We start from the raw sequence: 20,282 nt of genomic DNA on the forward strand, positions 1-20,282 counted from the left end.
CAATAAACTTTTATTGAATGTCACTGATTAAATAAAAAACAAACCATAATGCTGCAGATTATATACAGTTTGTAAAATTGTAGTTTGTGGAAAGATCAATATTCCAACAGTTTGAGTCTGGCAGTCTGTGGTCCCAATTTTCACCCCTGAAACACTAAAATTCCCCCCTGGTTGAGAACCTCTGCTTCAGTCTTACACTACTAAATTAAGAATGGCTAGCTCTCATGTAGCTTTGCACAAAATTAAAAACAAAGAAACAAACAAAAACAAAGTTGTCTGGCATAATGAATAGTTATCTAGAAAGTTATAGAATCTAAATAAAGAAAAATATGAAAACTGTTAGCTCAGCTGTAAAAGTGTAGTATAACTGTTATAATTTGCACATATTTCAGTAAAAAAAAAGAGTAATTTACATATATTTTGTATTTGTATTTTTTTTGTGGTGATTACAAGGTTTGTCAAATTGACTAAATATGTACAGAGCTGTAGTGAAAATAATGAAATACAAAGTTTTCCTGAAAAAAATTTGAATAATCATTTAAGAGTGTTATAAGTTATGCGAGTGAAATTTGAAAATTCTCAGGTGAATAAAAGAATTTTTAATCTTAACATGAAAATTGTTTTACATTCAGATAGGGCAATACTGACTCCATATATTCACAGACAAATTCTAAGTAAAAATACTTAATTAAAATATCTAATTTTTTGTATACAGAAAACCTTCTGTGTTTAACCCTTTTTTTTGTGGTTTGTGTAAATCTTACCACCCTAAGCGGAAAGATTCATAAATTTAGTTGGTGGTCTTTGAAAATTTTAAGTATAAAATGCTTGCATTGTATTATGTCAAACACAATTGAAGTATTAAAAGTTTGAATATGAAATCTCATGATTACTTTGTGGTTACACTGTTAGTCTCATCAACTGAACTTGATCTGCATGAAAGAGTTAACAGAACAAATACCTACTAGTTTAATAGTAATTTTCTTCTAACTGGAAGAAATAATTATTTAATGCAGCTTATTCCACTTACCATGATTAATGATATTAGAATAATGATGCACATTTTAAATCTTTGTTTTTTTCCTGAAACAGGCCTCAGAAGGTTGCTGTTGCATCAATGTTTTCTGTGACCTATCGTAATAAAGACTGGTTGGATGGTTATGGCTGCCTTTACCAAGTAAGTATTAAGTTGGATTAGTGATAGAGCTGGGTAATTTAATTAATTTAAATTGATTACCTATGAGCAGTGATTATATCAATGAGTATGACATAAACTAACAGGATGGTAAAAATTAAGGTTAAGGTAGCACTGATCATTAAGACTGGGGAGTTTTATATGCTCAGGAAACACTGTTTTACACTTCTTATAGCCTTCATGTTGAGCATAAAACAAAGATATGATGTAAAAATATCTGAAACTATATTTTCAGAGATATATTTCAAAATGTATATTACAAAATTAATGTGGAAGAGATAAAGAAATACATAATGGAAATTGTTTTAACACCATAGTAACATTTAGCAGTGATAAAAATGGGAAAATTGGTAAATGTGCTGTTTGTGAACATTCTTGTATCTCATGTTTAAAACTTTGTACATTTTCTGCAGCATTAACAAGCTATGGACAATTAATTTTAATTAATGCCTTTGTTAGTGGTAATATAAAATTAAAGTTAGGAAGAGTGTCCATGCAAGTTATGTAATGTTGGCTAGGCATGAATGGAACATCAGTATAATAATAATAAAAAAAAGTAAATATATAGCATTATGAGACATAAGCTACCCAGACTAAACATTTGTATTTTCATGTGGTAATATGTAGTTATTTTAGCACAAAAAAAGCATAATTAATATTGTTTTTCCTAATATTTTATGATGGTTACAATGTTGGTTAAGTGACAGACTCCACATAGTAAGGGTATAGAAAATAATATAAAGTGTTACTGAAAACAAATGTTTGAAATGTATTTAGGAGGTTTTAGAAATTATGCAAATTATATTTGAGATTTTTGGGACAAAGAATAGTTGTTTTTTTGTAATCATAACATGAAATCACTTTGCACTGAAACTAGTAACAAAACACTGTATTTTCAGAAACAAATCTTTGGAGAAAATATTTCATTAAAAATTATGATTTTTTGAATACAAAATACTTATTTTTACTAAAAGTCTACCAAATTTTGTGATGATAAACATGGTGTATCAAAAGTTATAGTGCAGATACTTAATGTGAGCAAATGTATAGTCAAACCCCTATATATTTTACAGGGCTTGTAGTGAAAGGGTTGATTAAAATATTGTTTCTGATTATTACTGTTTTCAGTTAATTGGTAGGGGGGAGGAACTCATGATTCAAAGGGTTCAATTTTAAGGGGGAAAAGAACTGACTGACAGCACCCACCACCATTTTCTTGAATACTGTTCTAATTAAATACCCTAGAAATAAGAGTGGGGATCAATATGCATGTGCAAATACATTGTACAGTGTCATTCAATGTGTTGTTATGAATATAACATTAGTTATCAACATTTCATTCTACCTTTAATTGTTGATTTTGTGACAGTTTATCTTAGAAAGAATACCAGATACAATATAAAGAGATATGAAAAAATATTTTTAGGCATGTATTTAGGAGGTTTAAGGGGTTATTCAAAGGCGGATACTTTTTTAATAGCCCCCCAGTGGTACAGTGGTAAGTGCGGATATACAATGCTAAAATCAGGGGTTCAATTCCCCTTGGTGGGCTCAGCAGATAGCCTGATGTGGCTTTGCTATAAGAAAACATACACACTTTTTTAATATGTGCTTGTTCTGTTTCGTGAAAGCTTTTCACATTTCATAAAAAAAAAATGCTTAAAGTTGGAATTACAGTGGACATTATTTCTCCATTACATGGTGTATACACCATATATGTTCAGTTAGTTAAATGTAAAGTACCAGCAAGTACCATTAGTTGCCCTGCTCTAATTAATGAATGCTTATGATGCAGGATTGTACCTTTTTTTTTAAGAATTAATAGTGCATGTTCTTTAGAAATTAAATTTACATGCTGAAGTATATGTATATATGTTTTAAGTGTATGACAATAAAATCCATATGTTTATCTGTTTGAATTGTGCATATGTGTATTGTTTTATAACATTGAAACCACCACAGTGAAAAAAAGGAATTAAAGATGTCATGGCTTGAATCTTTCACATTTTCTGCAGAAAATTATAGTAATTACATGGTATTTGTACTGTTTTTACCTGTACGTATTAATTGCTTATGAGATGATTTTTTAGGTTGTGTGAGTATATGTAGAAATATTGGTGGGAGGGCCATCATGAAAACTGAGTATCTTTTGAGTAGTCTTATGATAAACAGAAACTTGTTTCAGATGTGATGCAGAAAATTTTTGTATTTCAACATGGTTTTCAGTTTGCATTCTCCTAAGAAAGTGATTTGGGAGTGTAGTGATGAATCTTTTTGAGAGTAATTCGCTAAAATCGTGTCATTGTGGTATATAAATGAGAATCTGTGCAAGTGGTAAATTCTATGTTTCAAATAATTATGTATTGGATTTTTATTATATAGTATGTAATTGTACATAATTTTTAATTGTGGAATAAACCTTAACTTTCATATTTTCTGAACATTTAATAGCCACTGATGTAAAAAATGTCATATTTGTAAAGGTCAGAACTAAAACTGTTTCAGACTGTGTGTAATGTGCCTTTTCATACATATCCAATTCAATGTATGACTTTTATACTTGAATTTTGAAATACTATTACATTTTGTTATTGTATAGTATAGAAACATGTTGTTTTTTTAAAAATATAAATCTAGTTTGTATTTTACAGTAACAGCTCATTACCAAAGCAGTAATATTGTAGCTATGTTGAAGTATCATTGTTTTCCATTTAAGCATAACAAAAAAATTGAGGTATGCAGCTCTAGGCAATTTTTGCAAAAATAGGACTTGTAAAGGGAGCTTGTTATATATATAAGTGCTTTTACACTTAATAGGTCTTAACTATCACTAGCTGTCCATAATCAATATACTTTATGAGTATGCAATGTATAACAGCAATATAGAGAAACTATTCAAAATCTGTTGGGTAATATAATTAGAATTCATAATACATTCCTAATGCATTTTACAGGAAAACATCTCGACCAACCATCCATAATAAATTAATGTTATAGTACATTGATTGGGGCAGAAAAGTTTGTGTCATGTGCATGGTTGTCAGCTCTATTGATTTCTTCAATTCTGGGCACATTATATTGTAATCTTTGATTAATGAGGATAGCACCATTGTAAAGTGGTTGAAATATTCCAAAATTGGTGCATTTTATGTTGCTCTGTAACTTCTGGATTTCTTAGAATTGACTTGTTACTTTGTTGTGACATTTGAAGTTTATCTTTGTGTTGTGCTGTAACTTTTGGATAAAGGTGATTTTTGGTGTGTTGTCAGTTTTTTTATCATGGACAGTGATTTACAGTTAAGGATTTGGATGTGTTGCACCAAAATTACTCTTTATATATTTTTATTTGCATTTATGGCTCTTTTGCTTAAAGAAACAGTGACCATGGTAGCCATGACTATTGTTGCTGCTCACTTCTCTGTAATTTTATTTCTGTAACATATAAAATGTATGTAATGTTTTCAGACTAGTTATTTATAATATTGTTCAGTTTTGACCGCTCTAAACCTATGTCTAATGGTTGCAACATTTCTCAGTAGGGTGTCAAGTTTTTATGTATGGATGGCATGATTCTTTATGGTAGGTACATGTCACTTACTGGCAATAACTGTCAACAGTAAACAAACATTACACAGTCCACATGTTTTAGAATAATATATTGGAACAAATCAAATGTATATATATACAAATGTTTAATTACACAGTTAATTACTATAGTTGTAGCCAAAGCTTAAAATAACTCTTTTTGTCAAAGTTCAAAGAAGTTGGTTTAGTTACTTGAGAACACAGTTGAAAAGAAAAAGTATCCTTTACTACTCTGTTATTACAATACAGTGTGATAGTTTCACTTTAAGAGTTGCTACTCAAAATCATGCAGTTTAGATCTATTTATCTAATTAACTTTGTTTTAATAACTCAAACAACATTTTGTACACTTGTTTATAGCCTGACCAAAGCATAGAATATTATACATACTACAAGAAATTATAATGCAATAATACTCAATCAAAACATTGAGAAAAGTTTAGAAGGTTCTAGTAACGTAATGCAATAATACAACAAGTGCACTTGCACAATGTAACTACACAATGTGTGTTTAATATAAACTTACATAAATAAAACTGCATTAAGTTGTCATGTCTAAACATAACAAAATTTAACACTTCCATCAAAATGAAATTGAAACGGCTAAGTATATCCACTCAGATGAGGGCCATGGATTCTTTCTGTTCTTATGGAATTATTGGATTGAAAAGTTGTGGAAAGTGTTTCACGTACTACTAGCCAAACCTTCCCATGAGAATGGAGTATTCATTTTACTATCTTATTATTTATTTGTTGAAGCTGGATAAGCATCATTTCTTTGTTCTCTAACGACGTGTGTGTTTCAACAACTAAGATTCAAACACAAACACACACACACACAGTCTTGTTCTAGTTATTAGGTCATTCCTAGTCAGTCAAATAAGCAGTATTATTTCAAGTTTGTTTGTGTGTATTTTATTTGTGTGTGTGTGTGTATTTTTTTTATTGTATTGCACCATTTAATTTTTTTATAATCTTAAAATATGTCTCCAATGCTTGTCATTTCCTGAGCTGAAACAATTCAGCCTTCATTATGTTAACATAATTGACTTGCTATGAGTTAGGTCATGGTTTATAAGTTGTGACGTATCTGTGTTTAGTTCTTTAATGAAGAATACCACAATTTTTATAGATTACAATTAAAAATATATACTTAGAGAAATTTTGGTGAGTGTCAAAATAATTTTGTTTTATCAGTGTAAGTTCATTCAGGTATGAAGACATCTATTACTGTTTATTTGTGCTTTTATTTAATTGGTATAGAAAATTTCAGTCATTTGTTTTAAACTTGTAAGATTGAACATTTGGTTTGATAGTTAAACTATTAGGATTCTATTTTTTGTGTTAAAGATGGTTCCTGACAGTAAAGATAATAACCACATTTGCTTATGAAATTAAAATTCTTTGAGGTTAATAGTTTTAAATTTTGTTTGTATGTAACGTATTTTAAAAATATATAAATGACTTGCTCTTCTTGTAGGACTTCCAAACCTGCTCACTACGTTTCCAGTGCCCACTGACACTAGATCCATATTATTCAGACTTAGGTCATTCACCTGAGAACAAAAATAATACTAGTCGACTTGTGAGCTGTCAGACAATACAGCAGTCTAACATATGGGGACCAGAGAGACATGAAAGAGAAGATTCGTTACAGAATAGTGGTAAAGAAGAGTATTACTGTTGTCCATCTGCATTTCAGTACATACATTGTTGTAATGTAAACAGTGAAAATTTTATGATTACTTTTTGACTATTGTTGAGGCTTAAATTAAAGTATAGTTTTATTATAATTTACAGCTTTTTGAGTAAGTCAGTTTTCATAACAGGTAGTGTTTCAATCACTGGTGTGATCATTATCAAGTACAACAGTTTGTACTTATAATTCAGATTCCATAAGTATTTATTGTTTTACATTTATTATAATTAAAAGCTATCTGTAGTTTATTCATTCAGCTAACCAAACCCTTTTGTAAAGCACCCTCCTCCTATTCACAGCTAGCAAAACCCAAAACTTTAATATCATCAGCATATTTAAATAATTATTAATCATTAATTCATTCTATGTCATTAATTTAAATTAGAAAGAGAAAAGGTCCTAATACTGAGCTAGTTTTTGTACCCCCAGAGATAACTTTTATTAACAAGCCTGTTATGTAGAACCTTACCAAATGCTCTCTGAAAATCCACATCAGTACTCTCATCTACATAAGCAGTAACCTCTTCTAAGAAAGGTAAAAGATTAGAAAGGCAAGATAAGTGAAACTGTGCTGACTATCCAATAATATTCTAATTTGTTTATTAAATTACTTTGCAAAGCATCTTTTATTACTTTCATTTTTTTTTCTGTCTCTGGTGTTAGATTTACAGATTAGTAATTACCAGGACAATATATTTTGTTTACAAGTCTTGTTTTTAATAATTCATATCATTAAAGTATTTTCTGTAGTAATATTTATAGTATAATGTGCATTATATCATATCTTTCAGTTTGTACTGGTTGATGCAATTAGTCTTCCAATGTAAAAATTGATGTTGACAAAGATTATCTGTTAGGACTTTTAATCACAATATGTTCCAATAAACTGCATAAATGGTTGAATACATAGGATATTTTTCCTCTTTGAAAAAGTATATTCTTTGCTACATGTTATAGAAAGCTTCAAACTTTTTTGATATTTTGTTTGAACCTTTGTTTAAAATGTAGATTAAACAGAGTGAACATATATGCATTTAAATGTGTATAACTGTATTTTGTTTTTCTTTTCTGTTCTTGTGCTGATTATTTACAAAATTATTAATAGCATTTACCCCCCCCCCCCCTACCCAAAGCATATAAACTTTCTTTGTTGTTGCTTGACTCTATCCAAGAAAGGACCCTGGCATAAACAGTTAATTTTTTTAAAATATAGCCTTATGCATAGTCATTTAATATTCATTCAAATGATAAACTTTTAGTTCTTGTTCATAAATAATTACTGAATAAAATGCCTCAAAAATAATATATCTAGTGTTCTTGACAGTGTTAATAAATTCTTTAAATTATCCTTTCATATAGAAGTAGTTTTTCAGTTTTTTAATCTTTCAGGTAATTTTTAATGCAAAATATCTTTTTTTGTTTATAATCTTGAACTTGTAATGATTAGCATGAGAGTTTCCAAACTGTAGGATTGTGAAAGCTAGTTGTTTTAATTTTGCAGATTGGGATGACATTCAAGAACTGAGCCTGTGTGTTTTGGTTTGGGAAGCCTGGTTTGATGTGGCTGACACTAACTCCCATTGTATCATGTTAATATTTGATATTAACCAGTGGTATCAAGCTCAAATGCCATCTTCATTCAGGTACTTGCACTGATTTACTCTCAGTTGTTTAATGAAACTTTAAATGTATTCTCAAGATAGCTAGTATGGGTATTAAAACTTTAATTGAAACTGGAAGATGACCTAAGGAAGTTGAAATGTTCTGTACTTTATTGTAATTGAGAATACATTTTTACTTCAAGTGGGTTTTTACTCATCATGAAACTTTTAATTGGTATTTGAACTTATTGAAAAAGGGACCAGACACTGCTATAAATGTGTAATCATGCTTTTATGTGATGTTAATGACTGATTTTGATTTACAAATTGTACAACTGTTAAACCTTACATGGTCATTACATATAACAAAAAGTATATTGCATAGCTAATTATAAAGAAGGAAAAACTGTATGTAAATACACAAACTTTCATCAAAATATTTTAGGTATTCTGATAAACAAAAATTTAGAAAAGTGTTTATTTTCAAGTTTAGTTATCATAGTCTTATATTACAGTGTTAAAATGGATTGACTTTCAGTGAAATGTAGTTTTGAAACTGTTTTCAAGATGCACTTGTGAAACTGAGTGAGTTTAAGTAAGAGTTTATTTACTAGTTGTTGAATAATTTTACATGTATAATTGGAATTGCTGTTGGGGAGATGATTAAATAATAAATAAAGTTAAGGATGTAGCTGAATTTTTATGTATATTGTGATTTTATTGGTTCCATCTGCTTGTTTCTCTGTGACATTACAAGTAAAATTAATAGGATTTCCTATCTTTCAGGTACTATGTATTTAATGTCTAGTAACTCTGGCATATATATATTTTTATGAACATAAACTCCAGTAAAAGAAGCATTAATAGAAGAGTAAACTAACTTTGTTGCATGTGAAATAGAAAATCTTAGGAAAAAAATTGAGATTATTTATGGATTTCACAGTGTTATTGGGCTTTGCTTTTGCTGCAGAAATTGCTTAATTTGGATAGACTAAACACCTGTTCTATTTAATGCTTTAGGATGTCTTTTGTTGAATTACTTATAGCACATAACTGCCATTTGGTAAAATAGTACAGTCACACTTAATAGCTTGTGAATTATATGTTTGGAACTTCCTGTTAAAACTTGCATGAATTATAATATATAGAAGTAATAAGATCTTAAAGTGAAATGTGACTTATGGGTTTTGGTGTGTATGTGTTTGCTTAAGTGCAAGTATAAAAAGTGACAGTAACTTAATGATTTTAAATAGAATTGTCCTCACTGTGATGACATTCACAAGTTGCACCAAACATGTACATATTAAATTACTCTAATTATCATTTCTGTTGGTGTTTAATCATAAGAAGTACTGATTTATTTTCTTATAGAATTTCATCTGGAAAGTTCAGCTCTTATGTTGAAATATTTTCCCTAACAAAAGTGCTGGAGGAAGCAGACAGAGGCTCTTTTCTTTTAGTAAGTTCTTGATGTACAATGTCTCTCTGATTAGTATATTGTGTATTACAGTTGAGTATATTAAACTTCAAATTACAGACTTGTTTTCAACTGTTTGCTACTAGTGTAGTCCCCATCTTGAATTGGATTGAGTAGTTTTATGATTTTGTCTGTTACAACACACAGTGTATATAGAATTGGTTAAAATAAATGGTGAAATCATTTATGTAAAATGCATTGAGTATCTTACCAATAGTAAGTGGGCTTACTTGTAATATTGACATTTTGTTTTTACATTTTTCTTTAGTGCTTTCACTGATTTATATACTTTTATAGAACATATACCTAACAAAATTGTGAACTCACAATCAAGTTGTAGCATAAATAATTTATAAACATCTCTTTCAAAATTTGTTAGAGTTCATGTGTACCTTTCTGATAATGCTGGAGTTAAAATCACAGTTATTTCTCATTTATTGAAGAACTTTTTGAGCAACATTAGAAATTGTGAAGCCAAATAAAAGTTATTTGCAAAAATAATTCCAAATCTGATGTTTTTTTTTTTGTTAGGATGTACACATTGTTCCCAGTTCTCTTATGAAGTTCAATTCCAAGTCATCAGTTGAACAGTTTTATTTTCCTTCTTCACTAGGCTTTAGTAAGTGTATTTTTTATCTTTTACTATTTGAATAGTGATTATTACAGGCTTTGTTTTTATTACAGGTTTGTTTTTTAAACATTTTTTTCACCAAGTTGAAGAGTGCATTGCAGTGCTGTTACATGTAAAAATATAACAGATTTAATAACCAATAATAATACTTGTTTGTGTTAACTTTTACAAAAAATGTATAAATTAATTTTTGAAATAAAATTTCTGTTTAGAAGTTGGTCTAAATGGTATGTTTCTTGTATATAATGAGTTTGAATGTTTTATTCCAATTAAATACCAAAAAAGCATATTATTATGTGACATTCACTAGAGCTATCAGATAAACCAATGAGATCTACATAAAATGTAAAACATAAACATTGTTATTTTTAGTCTTATAAACTAGAAGTAATTATTTTGCCTTACAATTGCAAGGAAAGCTTATGAAAATTTTATGAAATTTCTGAAGCCTTTTCTGTACAAATTTATGTCTTTGAAAGTTATTGGGTTGATATGCTGAAGGTTGTTTGTCTATGTAAAACAAATCATTCATATGGTAGTAAAGTGTAATTGAAAAGTATTTTAATCATATATAAAGTATTCCATCATACAGCATTGGCAAGAAGATTATCTTGCCTGATTGTTAAAATCACAGTTGCTGAGTTATTTGTATGTTAGTCTGCAACAAGTTAATTTGAGCTACAACGATTTACAGTTGCATGTGTGACAAAAATTATGAATCTAAAAGAAAAACGAAAATTGAAAACTATGTTATCAAATGTAAATTATTCTGAAAGTTTTATGTATCATATCTAATTTATACTTACAGAACTTTATTGTGTAACTGAAAATGGAATCATGCAGCTGTCCTTCCTTGGAATACAAAGACAGGTTAGTAAGTTCAGGGACTTTTAATGATTAACTTGAATTTCTTCTGTAATATTAACATTGGAAATATAAAACTTGCCTGTTTAAAAGATTTTCAATTTATGTAGAGCTGTTCAGTAAATCCTTTTGAAAAATATAAAAGAATACTTGACAGTTGACTGTTTGATATATTTATGCACACACACACACTAACAGCTTCACTAAGGAATAACAAGAAAAGCTTAATAACTTTGGGGTTTTAATACTTTCTATGCTGTTATTTGTAGATCTTGTCAAAGATGGTTACGAATGGGCCGAGCATCCTTGTGAACCCACAAAGTCTATACAGCATGTGTTTGAAAGCTGGACTTGTATCTCATCATCAGGAACTTGATGATGTATCAATTGTAAGTTTTTTATGTTTTTGACTTTTTTGTGACCTCCAAATATTTTGTTTTAAGATTTTTTGTCAAGAATGTTGTATTGTGAACATATAAGTTTAAAAACTGCATTCATATTTTATGCTTATAAAACCATTTCTGGAAAAAAATATCTTTAACATTTCTTTCCTATTCATTAGTACAAGCGCAGATAGCCCTCATGCAGCTTTGTGTGAAATTCAAATCAAACCGAAACTATTACTATAAAGAAGGCAACTTTTTGTATTAAATCTTTATATTAGTAGCCAGTTAGGTATAAAGTAAATCTGTAATTTGTCCTACATCACTAAACAATTTTAATTTTTTTAGTCAGCACAGAGAGAAGCTGTTCTGTCAGTGGCCCTTGAGTACAACTTGTCTCATTTCTTTGCTGCCTGTATTAATCAGTGGGCTTCCAGTGGTAGGTGTTAGACTTTAATGGGTAATTCTTAAAACATTTTAGGGTGATAACAAAATCTTTGATATGTTAAAAGCATATTATTGTGTTACACATTCATTTAACAAAACAAGAACTTTCTTGAATTGTACTGTTTCTTGAATTCTGTGAAGTGTGATGGTAATGTCTTAAAAACTAAGATACAATGACATGTATATATGATGTTAGTGTTTAAACTTTATAAGTTGTTATTCTTGATTCAACTTAAAATATTGCAGGATAATTGTAACATTTTACTGGCCTGTTTTCATAAAACAATGGAATTTCTTTGTGATATTTAATACATGTGTATATGTGCATTTTTTTTTTTTTTTAAATAAAATAAATTAACATTTAATGTTTTGGTTTACATCCACTTCAATAAAGCCAGCAATGAGTTCAGAAAGGCCTGCATAAATTAAACATCCATGCAAAATATTCATCTGGATATGTACACAACTTAAGTAGAATTACATTTTGACAAATTTGTTACTGTTACATACAGATATTAGGGTGGTTCCCATTGGAAAAGTAGAAAAATATGTTTTAAATATTCAATCCTGCATTTCCAGTTTGTTCCTTTATGAAAGAAAAAAATGTCACAAAAGGTTTTTATCAACTGGAGTTTATTTAGAGGTGCCCCAATGTTTAAAATTGAAAAATTCTTTTGTTGTAGGAATAAAATACTATTATTGAACATTAAGATAGTAGGATAATAATAATAAAAGTTTATGTAGCGTAAATAATGAACAAGAAACTTAAATATTTTTTTGCAAAATAGTTACTATGAATTAGTAGCAAAGAGAAAAATGAAACTAAACTTGCATTTGTTTTGTCTACTTTTTAATAAATTCAAGGTAAGGTGAAGCTTCATATTACTATGACAGACAATGGGTTTATTTAGTTATATAAAATTACTTATTCTCCTCAGTGTGAATTCCTGTATGTGGTGAGGGGACCTCCCAGAGAAGGTTCTGTTTTTTCAGTTTACCTCCTTTGGGATCTAAACATCCATCCATATGATTGCCATGCATGGTGACCTGTGAAAGAGAGGAGAGGATCCTGGTGTTGAGGGGTCCAACCCTAACACACCACTTTGGCCTTGAATTCCTGTGGACGGGCGGCCTTGGGGTGGCCCCTCTAGGGTCAGTCGGCTGGTCTACTTGGCCTGAGGTCAACTAAGTACCAGTGTTGGATGTTCTCAACAGGCATTGTGGACACTGTATCTGATGATGGTGTTTGGGTATAACACTCATGGAACCCTGGCAATGCTGCAGTGTCCTTGTTTGGCATTGTAGTGTGTTCCCTCATAGGGCTCAATGGTGTGTGGGGTCAGTGGGCACCGAAATATTCTTTTTTTATTATAGATCCTCCAAATAAAAACTTAAAGAAAATAGTGAAAAATAGTTCATAGGTAAATGACCACGTCTTGAGGATTCTGAGTAGCAATCTTCAACATCTGTAACATCTGTACCTCATTTCCTTATACTACATTTATTTTCAGACAAACCTTTAGGGCAGATGCCTCCCTTTTTAATTCAGAAGGGACATACTGGCTCTCCAAAGTCAGAAAAGAAGCTTTGCTCTGGTGACATATTGGTGGAAACATCTATATTTCAACAGAGTGAAGTCCTCTTGCATTTATAGGCAATTGGGGATATACTTATTGAGGTTATGCCTCATGCTACTTTGAATTTATCACAAGGAGTTATTGTTTAGAGGGATTTGAAGAACATCCCCGAGTCAGAGATTCTCTCTGGTTTCTCCACCCAAGGAGTTTCTGCAGTGAGACATATCTCCACTCGCAAGTATGGAATTATGATACCGACCAGTGTCCTCATTCTAACATTTACATCACCACGTCCACCTACCACCATCAAGGCAGGTTATCTTAACTGCAAGGTACGGAGATACATTCCAAACTGTCTCAGATGTTTCCAGTGTCAGCAGTTTTGTCACTCAAAGACATCATGCTGTGGTTCCTTGATGTGTGCTCATTGCTCTGGCAAGGACCACGATGCCTGTGAGTGTGAAACAGACCCTCGTGTCAATTGCAATGGCTCTCACATGTCCTATTTTCGTTCTTGCCCTAAATTGTTGGAAGAAAAAGAGGTGCAGTGTTTGAAAACGATTCAAAACATTACTTACGCTGAAGCTCAAAAGTTGCTGTCCACCACTTCATCTTAGACATATACTGTTGCACTTCATTCCACTACCACAGCAGGAGACCAAAGGATCTTTCTGTGCCTCCAGAAGAATCATTCACAAACGAAATAAATAGTCTTTTGGCCACCATAGTTGAAAAAGTTGATGAATCAACTTCAACACCCATCTCTGTCCCAAACATTCATTCCAGCAAACCCAAAGATCCACTTTGTTTGGTTCCATGTACGGGCATTTTCTTCTCCCACCCCAAGGTGCAAAACTGGAATCCGCTTCCAACAGCAAAGACCTGCCCAATTGACCCAGGGCAGGATCAGTGGAGGTTGACAGACCTTCCTCGAATAAAGACAATAAAGAAAAAAGACTTAGTTATAAACAGAAGGGTTCTCCACCAAACTTGCCTGTACATAAATAAAAATGGCTACCTTGATACAATGGAACTGTTGAGGTTTATGTTTTAATCTGGATGACATCAAAGCACTGATTGCTTCCTACCATCCTGTATGCCTTTTCTTACAGGAAACATTTCTGAAACCTGCCAATACAGTCACATTTCAGCAGTTTTCTTTGTACAGAAATGACATGCTGTGTGATGAATGAGTGCATGGAAGGGGTGGCACTGTTGGTTGATCAGCATGTGCCCACCCTTGGAGGCCATAGCCATCCGTGTTTCCTTGGGTTATATCATCACTGTTTGTTCTCTCTACCTGTTGCCTGAAGATACCTATGATCAATTAGACCTTGATGCTCTCATTGAACAGTTGCTGTCTCCCGTTTTAATCCTGGAGGAATTTAATGGACATCATCCTCTCTGAGGAAGTGTTGATATTGATGGGAGGGGTCACTTCATAGAGCGTATGCTCTCTGATCACAACTTTTCTATTTTCAGTAGTGGTTCTTATACTTATTTTCATGCACCTAGTCTGTTTTTACTGCTTTTGATTTCTCAGTTTGCTCCCCTTCACTGTTGTCCCGCTTTTCAATGAGGGTTGACAATAATCCATGAGGCAGTGATAATTTTCTTATAATTTTGAGAGAGACTGGCTGTGGTTGATGCCATCTGATCCTGTACCTTGGTGGAAGCTTGATCAAGTAAACTGGCCCTCTTTCACTGCTATCACAGAACTTGATCCTGCTATCATCTGTAAGCCATCAATAGTGGATTGTGTGACAGCAGTAACTGACTGTATTATACAGGCAACTGCTCAATTCCTAAAACCTTGACAAGTTTGACGATATTGTCTGTGGTGGAAACCTGCCTGCCACATGGCATGGAAGACTCACAAACGGGGCTGGGATACTTTTAGTAGGTATTCCACACTCTCGCACTGCATTGCTTTCCAGCAGGCCCATGCACATGTTCAGTGGGTAAGATGTTAAAGCCAGAAGGATTAAGTTCACAACCAGCATAACTTTTACCACCAGTTCCAAAGTCATATGGGACAATGTTTGAAAGGTAATATAATTCTGTCCCCCTCTCGATCTTGCTCTCTGATTGCCAGGAAGTAGCTGATACTCAGCATTGCCAATACTCTAGGTTAAAGCTTTTGCAGAGTATCTAGCACTTCTGCTTTTTCCTCCATCTTCTTAGCCATCAAGATTCAGGCAGAGTGATCACCTCTTTCCTTTCGAGCTGATTGTCTCTATGACTATTATATAATTGTTCCTTTACACTGGTGGAACCAAAAATGGCCCTTCCACGATCTGGCAGTACATCGGTTGGACCTGATGATGTACACTATGAGATGCTGCACCATCTATCTTGTGCTTCTCTTGCTTTTCTTCTGATTGTTTTCAACAATCTGGCAGGAGAATGTTTTTCCTGATGCCTGACCCCAGGCTGTTGTCCTACCTTTGTCTAAGTCTGGGAAAGATCCCAAGATTCCTTCAAACTACCATTCAGTTACTTTGATGAGTTGTCTCTGTAAGACCTTAGAGAGTATGGTTGATGCTTGCCTTCTCTGGTTCCTTGAATGAAACAACCTCCTTTCACTCATCCAGTGTGGATTCTGACAGCTCTTCAACATGAACCACCTGATTCAACTTGAAATGTCAATCAGAGAAGACTTTCTCAAGTTACAACATCTTGTATCAATATTCTTTGACATTGAGAAGGTTTATGACACAACATGGAGGTATGGAATTTTGTGAGGCCTCCATTATATATATGGGCTACGTGCCCATATATATATTTGCTCATTTTTATTAAAATTCATGTGGGTTTGACACTTTCCCGTTGTTTTCAGCAGGAATTTTGAGTCTATCAGGGCCGTGTTTTGAGTGTCACATATTTCAGTGCAAAGATTAATGCCATCACTGAACAACTCCCTCTTATTATTGTAAATGGGCTCTGTGTTGACAACTTTCACAACTCACGTCAGTAGTGGAACATGAGGTATATTGAGTTGCAGCTACAAACTGCCCTCAATTGTTTACTGAAGTGGATCACAGAAAATGGCTTTAACTTCTCTCTCTCTAAAACCATTTGCATGCACATTTGCCACCGTAGGGGTATTCACCATGATCCTAAACTCTGTATCGGTGAACCTGTGCTGTCTGTGGTCCCTGAGACAAAGTTTTTGGGGCTTATCTTTGATCATAAGTTGATCTTCATACCACACATCAAGCAGCTACGGGTCAAATGTACAAGAGCACTGAACATCCTACGTGTCATCTCTTCCACCACTTGGGGAGCAGATCGATGTTCTGTGCTAAAGATATATCGTGGTCTTGTTTGATTGAAACTAGACTATGTATCACTGGTCTGTGTCTCTGTCAGGACCTCAGTCTTAAAGATGCTGGACCCCTTACATCATCAAGGACTTTGGCTCTGCACCGGGGCTTTCTTCACTTCCCAATTTCAGAGCTTATACATAGTCTCATGGACCTTCTTTGCACCTTTACCTTTTGCAATTGTCTTTACTATATGCTTCGAAACTTCGTTCCTTACCAAAGCATCCCACCTGGGGTTGTGTTTTCCTTCCTCAGTGGACCATACTTTTTCAGAACAGATGATCTGCCATTGCTCCATTTGGCTCTCGTATCCAGGTGCAGTTGGATGAATTGGATCTGTCCTTGGGTAACATTGCTGTATCCATCCCACCATGGCTTCTTACAGTCCCCAAGTGTGACCTATCTTTAAGTCATCTGAGAAAAGCAGACACTTCCGATTGAAAATACTGTCTATTATTTACTGAACATCATTTGAACCATCCTTCCATTCCTATTTATACAGTTGGTTCAAAACCATGGTTTGTTGTGGTTTGGTGGTTGTGCACAGAATCCCCTCTACAGTTTCTGTGTTCACTGCTGAACTGTATGCCATTTTTCTTGCCCTGGATCACATAGAAACTAAGCAGTACTCAAATTGCACTATTTATACTGACTCGCTTAGTTCTCTACTGGTTCTGGAATTGCTTCATGTTAGTTCACACCCTGTTCTTGCCGATATTCAAAACTGACTGGCGCATTTCTCTTTAACATCTAAGTCTATTCAGTTTTTCTGGATAGGAGGCCACATTGATATTCCTGGAACGAGCTCGCCAACACTACAGCTAAACTGTCTGCTTTGGCACTATCACTGCTGTGCTTGTTCCATATATGGACTGTGGTTCTCTATTGAAGGCTTGGCTCCATGCCAGTTGACAGTCAACTTGGAGTGAGCAACATGGAAACAAGCTTTCCAAATAAAGAGGAAGTTGTTCTAACTAGACTATGCATTGGTCACAGTGTTTAACTCATCATTTTCTTTTATCTGGTACTGATGCACCAGTATGTTTTGTGTGTAACACTCGGGTCACAATAAGTCAAATTTTACTGTCTTGTCGTCATTATGATTCTCAACAACAGCACCATTTTAAACATGTTCTGTCCAAAGGTTTATTCATCACATTAGACAGTTTTATTGGTGATAGTGACATTGTCGACCTTAGAAATGTTTTTAGGTTTTTAAAGGCATTAATCTTTTTACTGCTATTTTAGGTTTTTAATTTATACATTACATCATTTTTAATCTTATTCCCTTTTAAGAATCAAAGTACATCTACTTTGATTTGAAATCAGAAAATGGTCGGAACATCAAATAACTTGAAACCAGGACTAGAAAGGCCAACTTCAAGTGACTAACAGTGGTTTTTGAACTTACCTGTTAGTCTTCTTGGCAAGTTATGATAATTACTGTTATGCTACAGAAAATTCTTTACCTCTTGTATCACTGTAGTTTTTCTCTTACTGCTGTAGACCAGATATAAAAATTGGATTTAATGCTATTTATATTTTTAATTCAAAAATTAAACTGTTTTGTTTTATCTTAATTTCCTTTTATGAATTTTAATAATTTTAACTTTTTACCAGATGTTTGGTACAGATAGCCTAGTTGCTTTGAGCCATAAAACACTAAACCAACCAACCAACCAAAATGTTATGTATAGTTTCTATTTATAAACCTTTGTGATTTCTTAGCAGTATGTGTTATCAAATTTCTCTTACTTATTTGTAATCTTGTTCTTATGTACTGTTTTTAAGATGGAGTTGGTTTATTTACATTGATTTCTTATGGGGTTTAAGTGCATGATTGTGGTCAGTTTCATTTCTGCATTACCTACATGTATGGTTTTACTAGTGTTAAACACCTGTAGTTTAAATTTTTACAAGATATATAATCTTTGAAATAAAATAGAAAAATCAATCAAAGTTATAATAATAATAATAATGAGAAAATAATTGTATTTAAGAATATTAGTCAATAGCTAAAATCCTACATGTAGCTGGAATCCTCTAAGTCACTGACTTATTTCTGCAACTACATAAAAAAGAAGTGATACAAGCCTTACAGATCACCCATGTATTTTGACCAAGGAGTGGTACAAGCCTCTCAGGTCACCTCCAGCCATTGATACATGTCTTATAAGATCACCCTCAGACATTGACTGAGGAGCAGTATTAACCTTTTGGGTCACCTAGAAATATTTACCAAAGATTGATACAAGCCTGTTGGGTCACTTTGAGACTTTATAGTACCCCTAAACTTTGACTAAACAATCTCAAATTCTGTGTGAATGATTTATTTAGGATAAAACAAGTTATTGGAGGGGTAAGGTAATGAAATTGAAAAACTTGTTATTTGGAGACCACCCTACTTATCATGCTTTAGAAATATATTTGATATTTTGTTTCAATGATATTTAGATAAGTATTAAGTGTACAGTAATTTTATCTGTATGAAAAAAATTAAATTTATCCATTCAGATTAGTTGATAATTATTGAAAAACTTGTGATCTTGCTACAAACAGTGTTGCTTCTTTTTTGAATGGAAATAACTGGGACATTTATTTTTTAGATGTGGAAAGTGTGTTGTGTTTTAAAATTAGTCCAAAACAAAACAATTTTTAATATAAATCTGTTGGTCATCTTTAAGACTGAATAAAAATGCACTACTTTCAATATTCACCTTTTCAAATAAAATTTGTGAATATTGGTATTTAATCTTTATTCTGGTATACTAGAGTTTAATAGTGTAGTTTTTAGTGTTTACTCTAAATAATTCAGTTTTAAGCATTTATATCTTTTGTAGTGTATGAAAATACAGTGATGTTGTAAGTCTGAATTTAGTACTACTGAACTTGTGTTATTGTATTCTTTCTGCAGATGATCACTCAGGATGCACACTCAGGTTTTTGTGCAATTGGGCTTGGAAGAAGGTAACCCAGATAAAAACGAGTTCTGACAGACTTTGTAAGTGCCTGATTATGGTTATCTCTAATCATTATTTAATACAATAAAAAATGAAACATATACTAACCTCAAAGTGAAATGTTATTAAAGTAGCAAAAACATTGTGTATGCATTTGTTTCCTGCTCAAGCTCTTACTGTTGTTACTCTTCAGCTTTAATAGTTATAATTCTTAAATAGCTCATAACAAAAATGAGTAAAAGTTAAAAACGTTTTATCAGCTGTGATCTGAAAATGACTTAATAATGATAAAAATATTGAAAATTTGTATCAGTGTAGTACATTGTGCTTTTAAAGCCTTTAAGAATCTTAAATATTTTCAGAATTCAAAACGAATTTTTAAATTAATCTATTTCTTGCTCTTACTAATTTCAAATTACATCTTTATATTTAATCTGTCAACCTAAATCACAATAAAAAATAACTGAAATGATCACATTTGTAATTCTGGAGTGACGTGTTTATATTTGAGTAGTAGAAGTCTTTGTGTGTGTATAT

General features: G+C 32.3%; 1 protein-coding gene across 6 annotated transcripts in view; it reads left to right on the forward strand.

The window, feature by feature from the left end:
- The window catches only part of Elys (AT hook containing transcription factor 1 homolog), a 96,338-nt gene that overhangs the window by 16,833 nt on the left and 59,223 nt on the right, over positions 1 to 20,282 (forward strand). For all 6 annotated transcript variants that reach the window (XM_076505069.1, XM_076505079.1, XM_076505041.1 and 3 more), the window contains 9 exons: positions 1,093 to 1,177; positions 6,261 to 6,444; positions 7,981 to 8,122; positions 9,452 to 9,539; positions 10,089 to 10,176; positions 10,997 to 11,058; positions 11,322 to 11,441; positions 11,784 to 11,874; positions 19,700 to 19,786. In XM_076505069.1, the coding sequence (XP_076361184.1) occupies positions 1,093 to 1,177; positions 6,261 to 6,444; positions 7,981 to 8,122; positions 9,452 to 9,539; positions 10,089 to 10,176; positions 10,997 to 11,058; positions 11,322 to 11,441; positions 11,784 to 11,874; positions 19,700 to 19,786 (947 nt within the window). The remainder of the gene's footprint in view (positions 1 to 1,092; positions 1,178 to 6,260; positions 6,445 to 7,980; positions 8,123 to 9,451; positions 9,540 to 10,088; positions 10,177 to 10,996; positions 11,059 to 11,321; positions 11,442 to 11,783; positions 11,875 to 19,699; positions 19,787 to 20,282) is intronic.

The sequence above is a fragment of the Tachypleus tridentatus genome, chromosome 1 (assembly GCF_004210375.1).
Source record: "Tachypleus tridentatus isolate NWPU-2018 chromosome 1, ASM421037v1, whole genome shotgun sequence".
In the NCBI taxonomy this organism is placed as follows: Eukaryota; Metazoa; Arthropoda; class Merostomata; order Xiphosura; family Limulidae; genus Tachypleus; species Tachypleus tridentatus.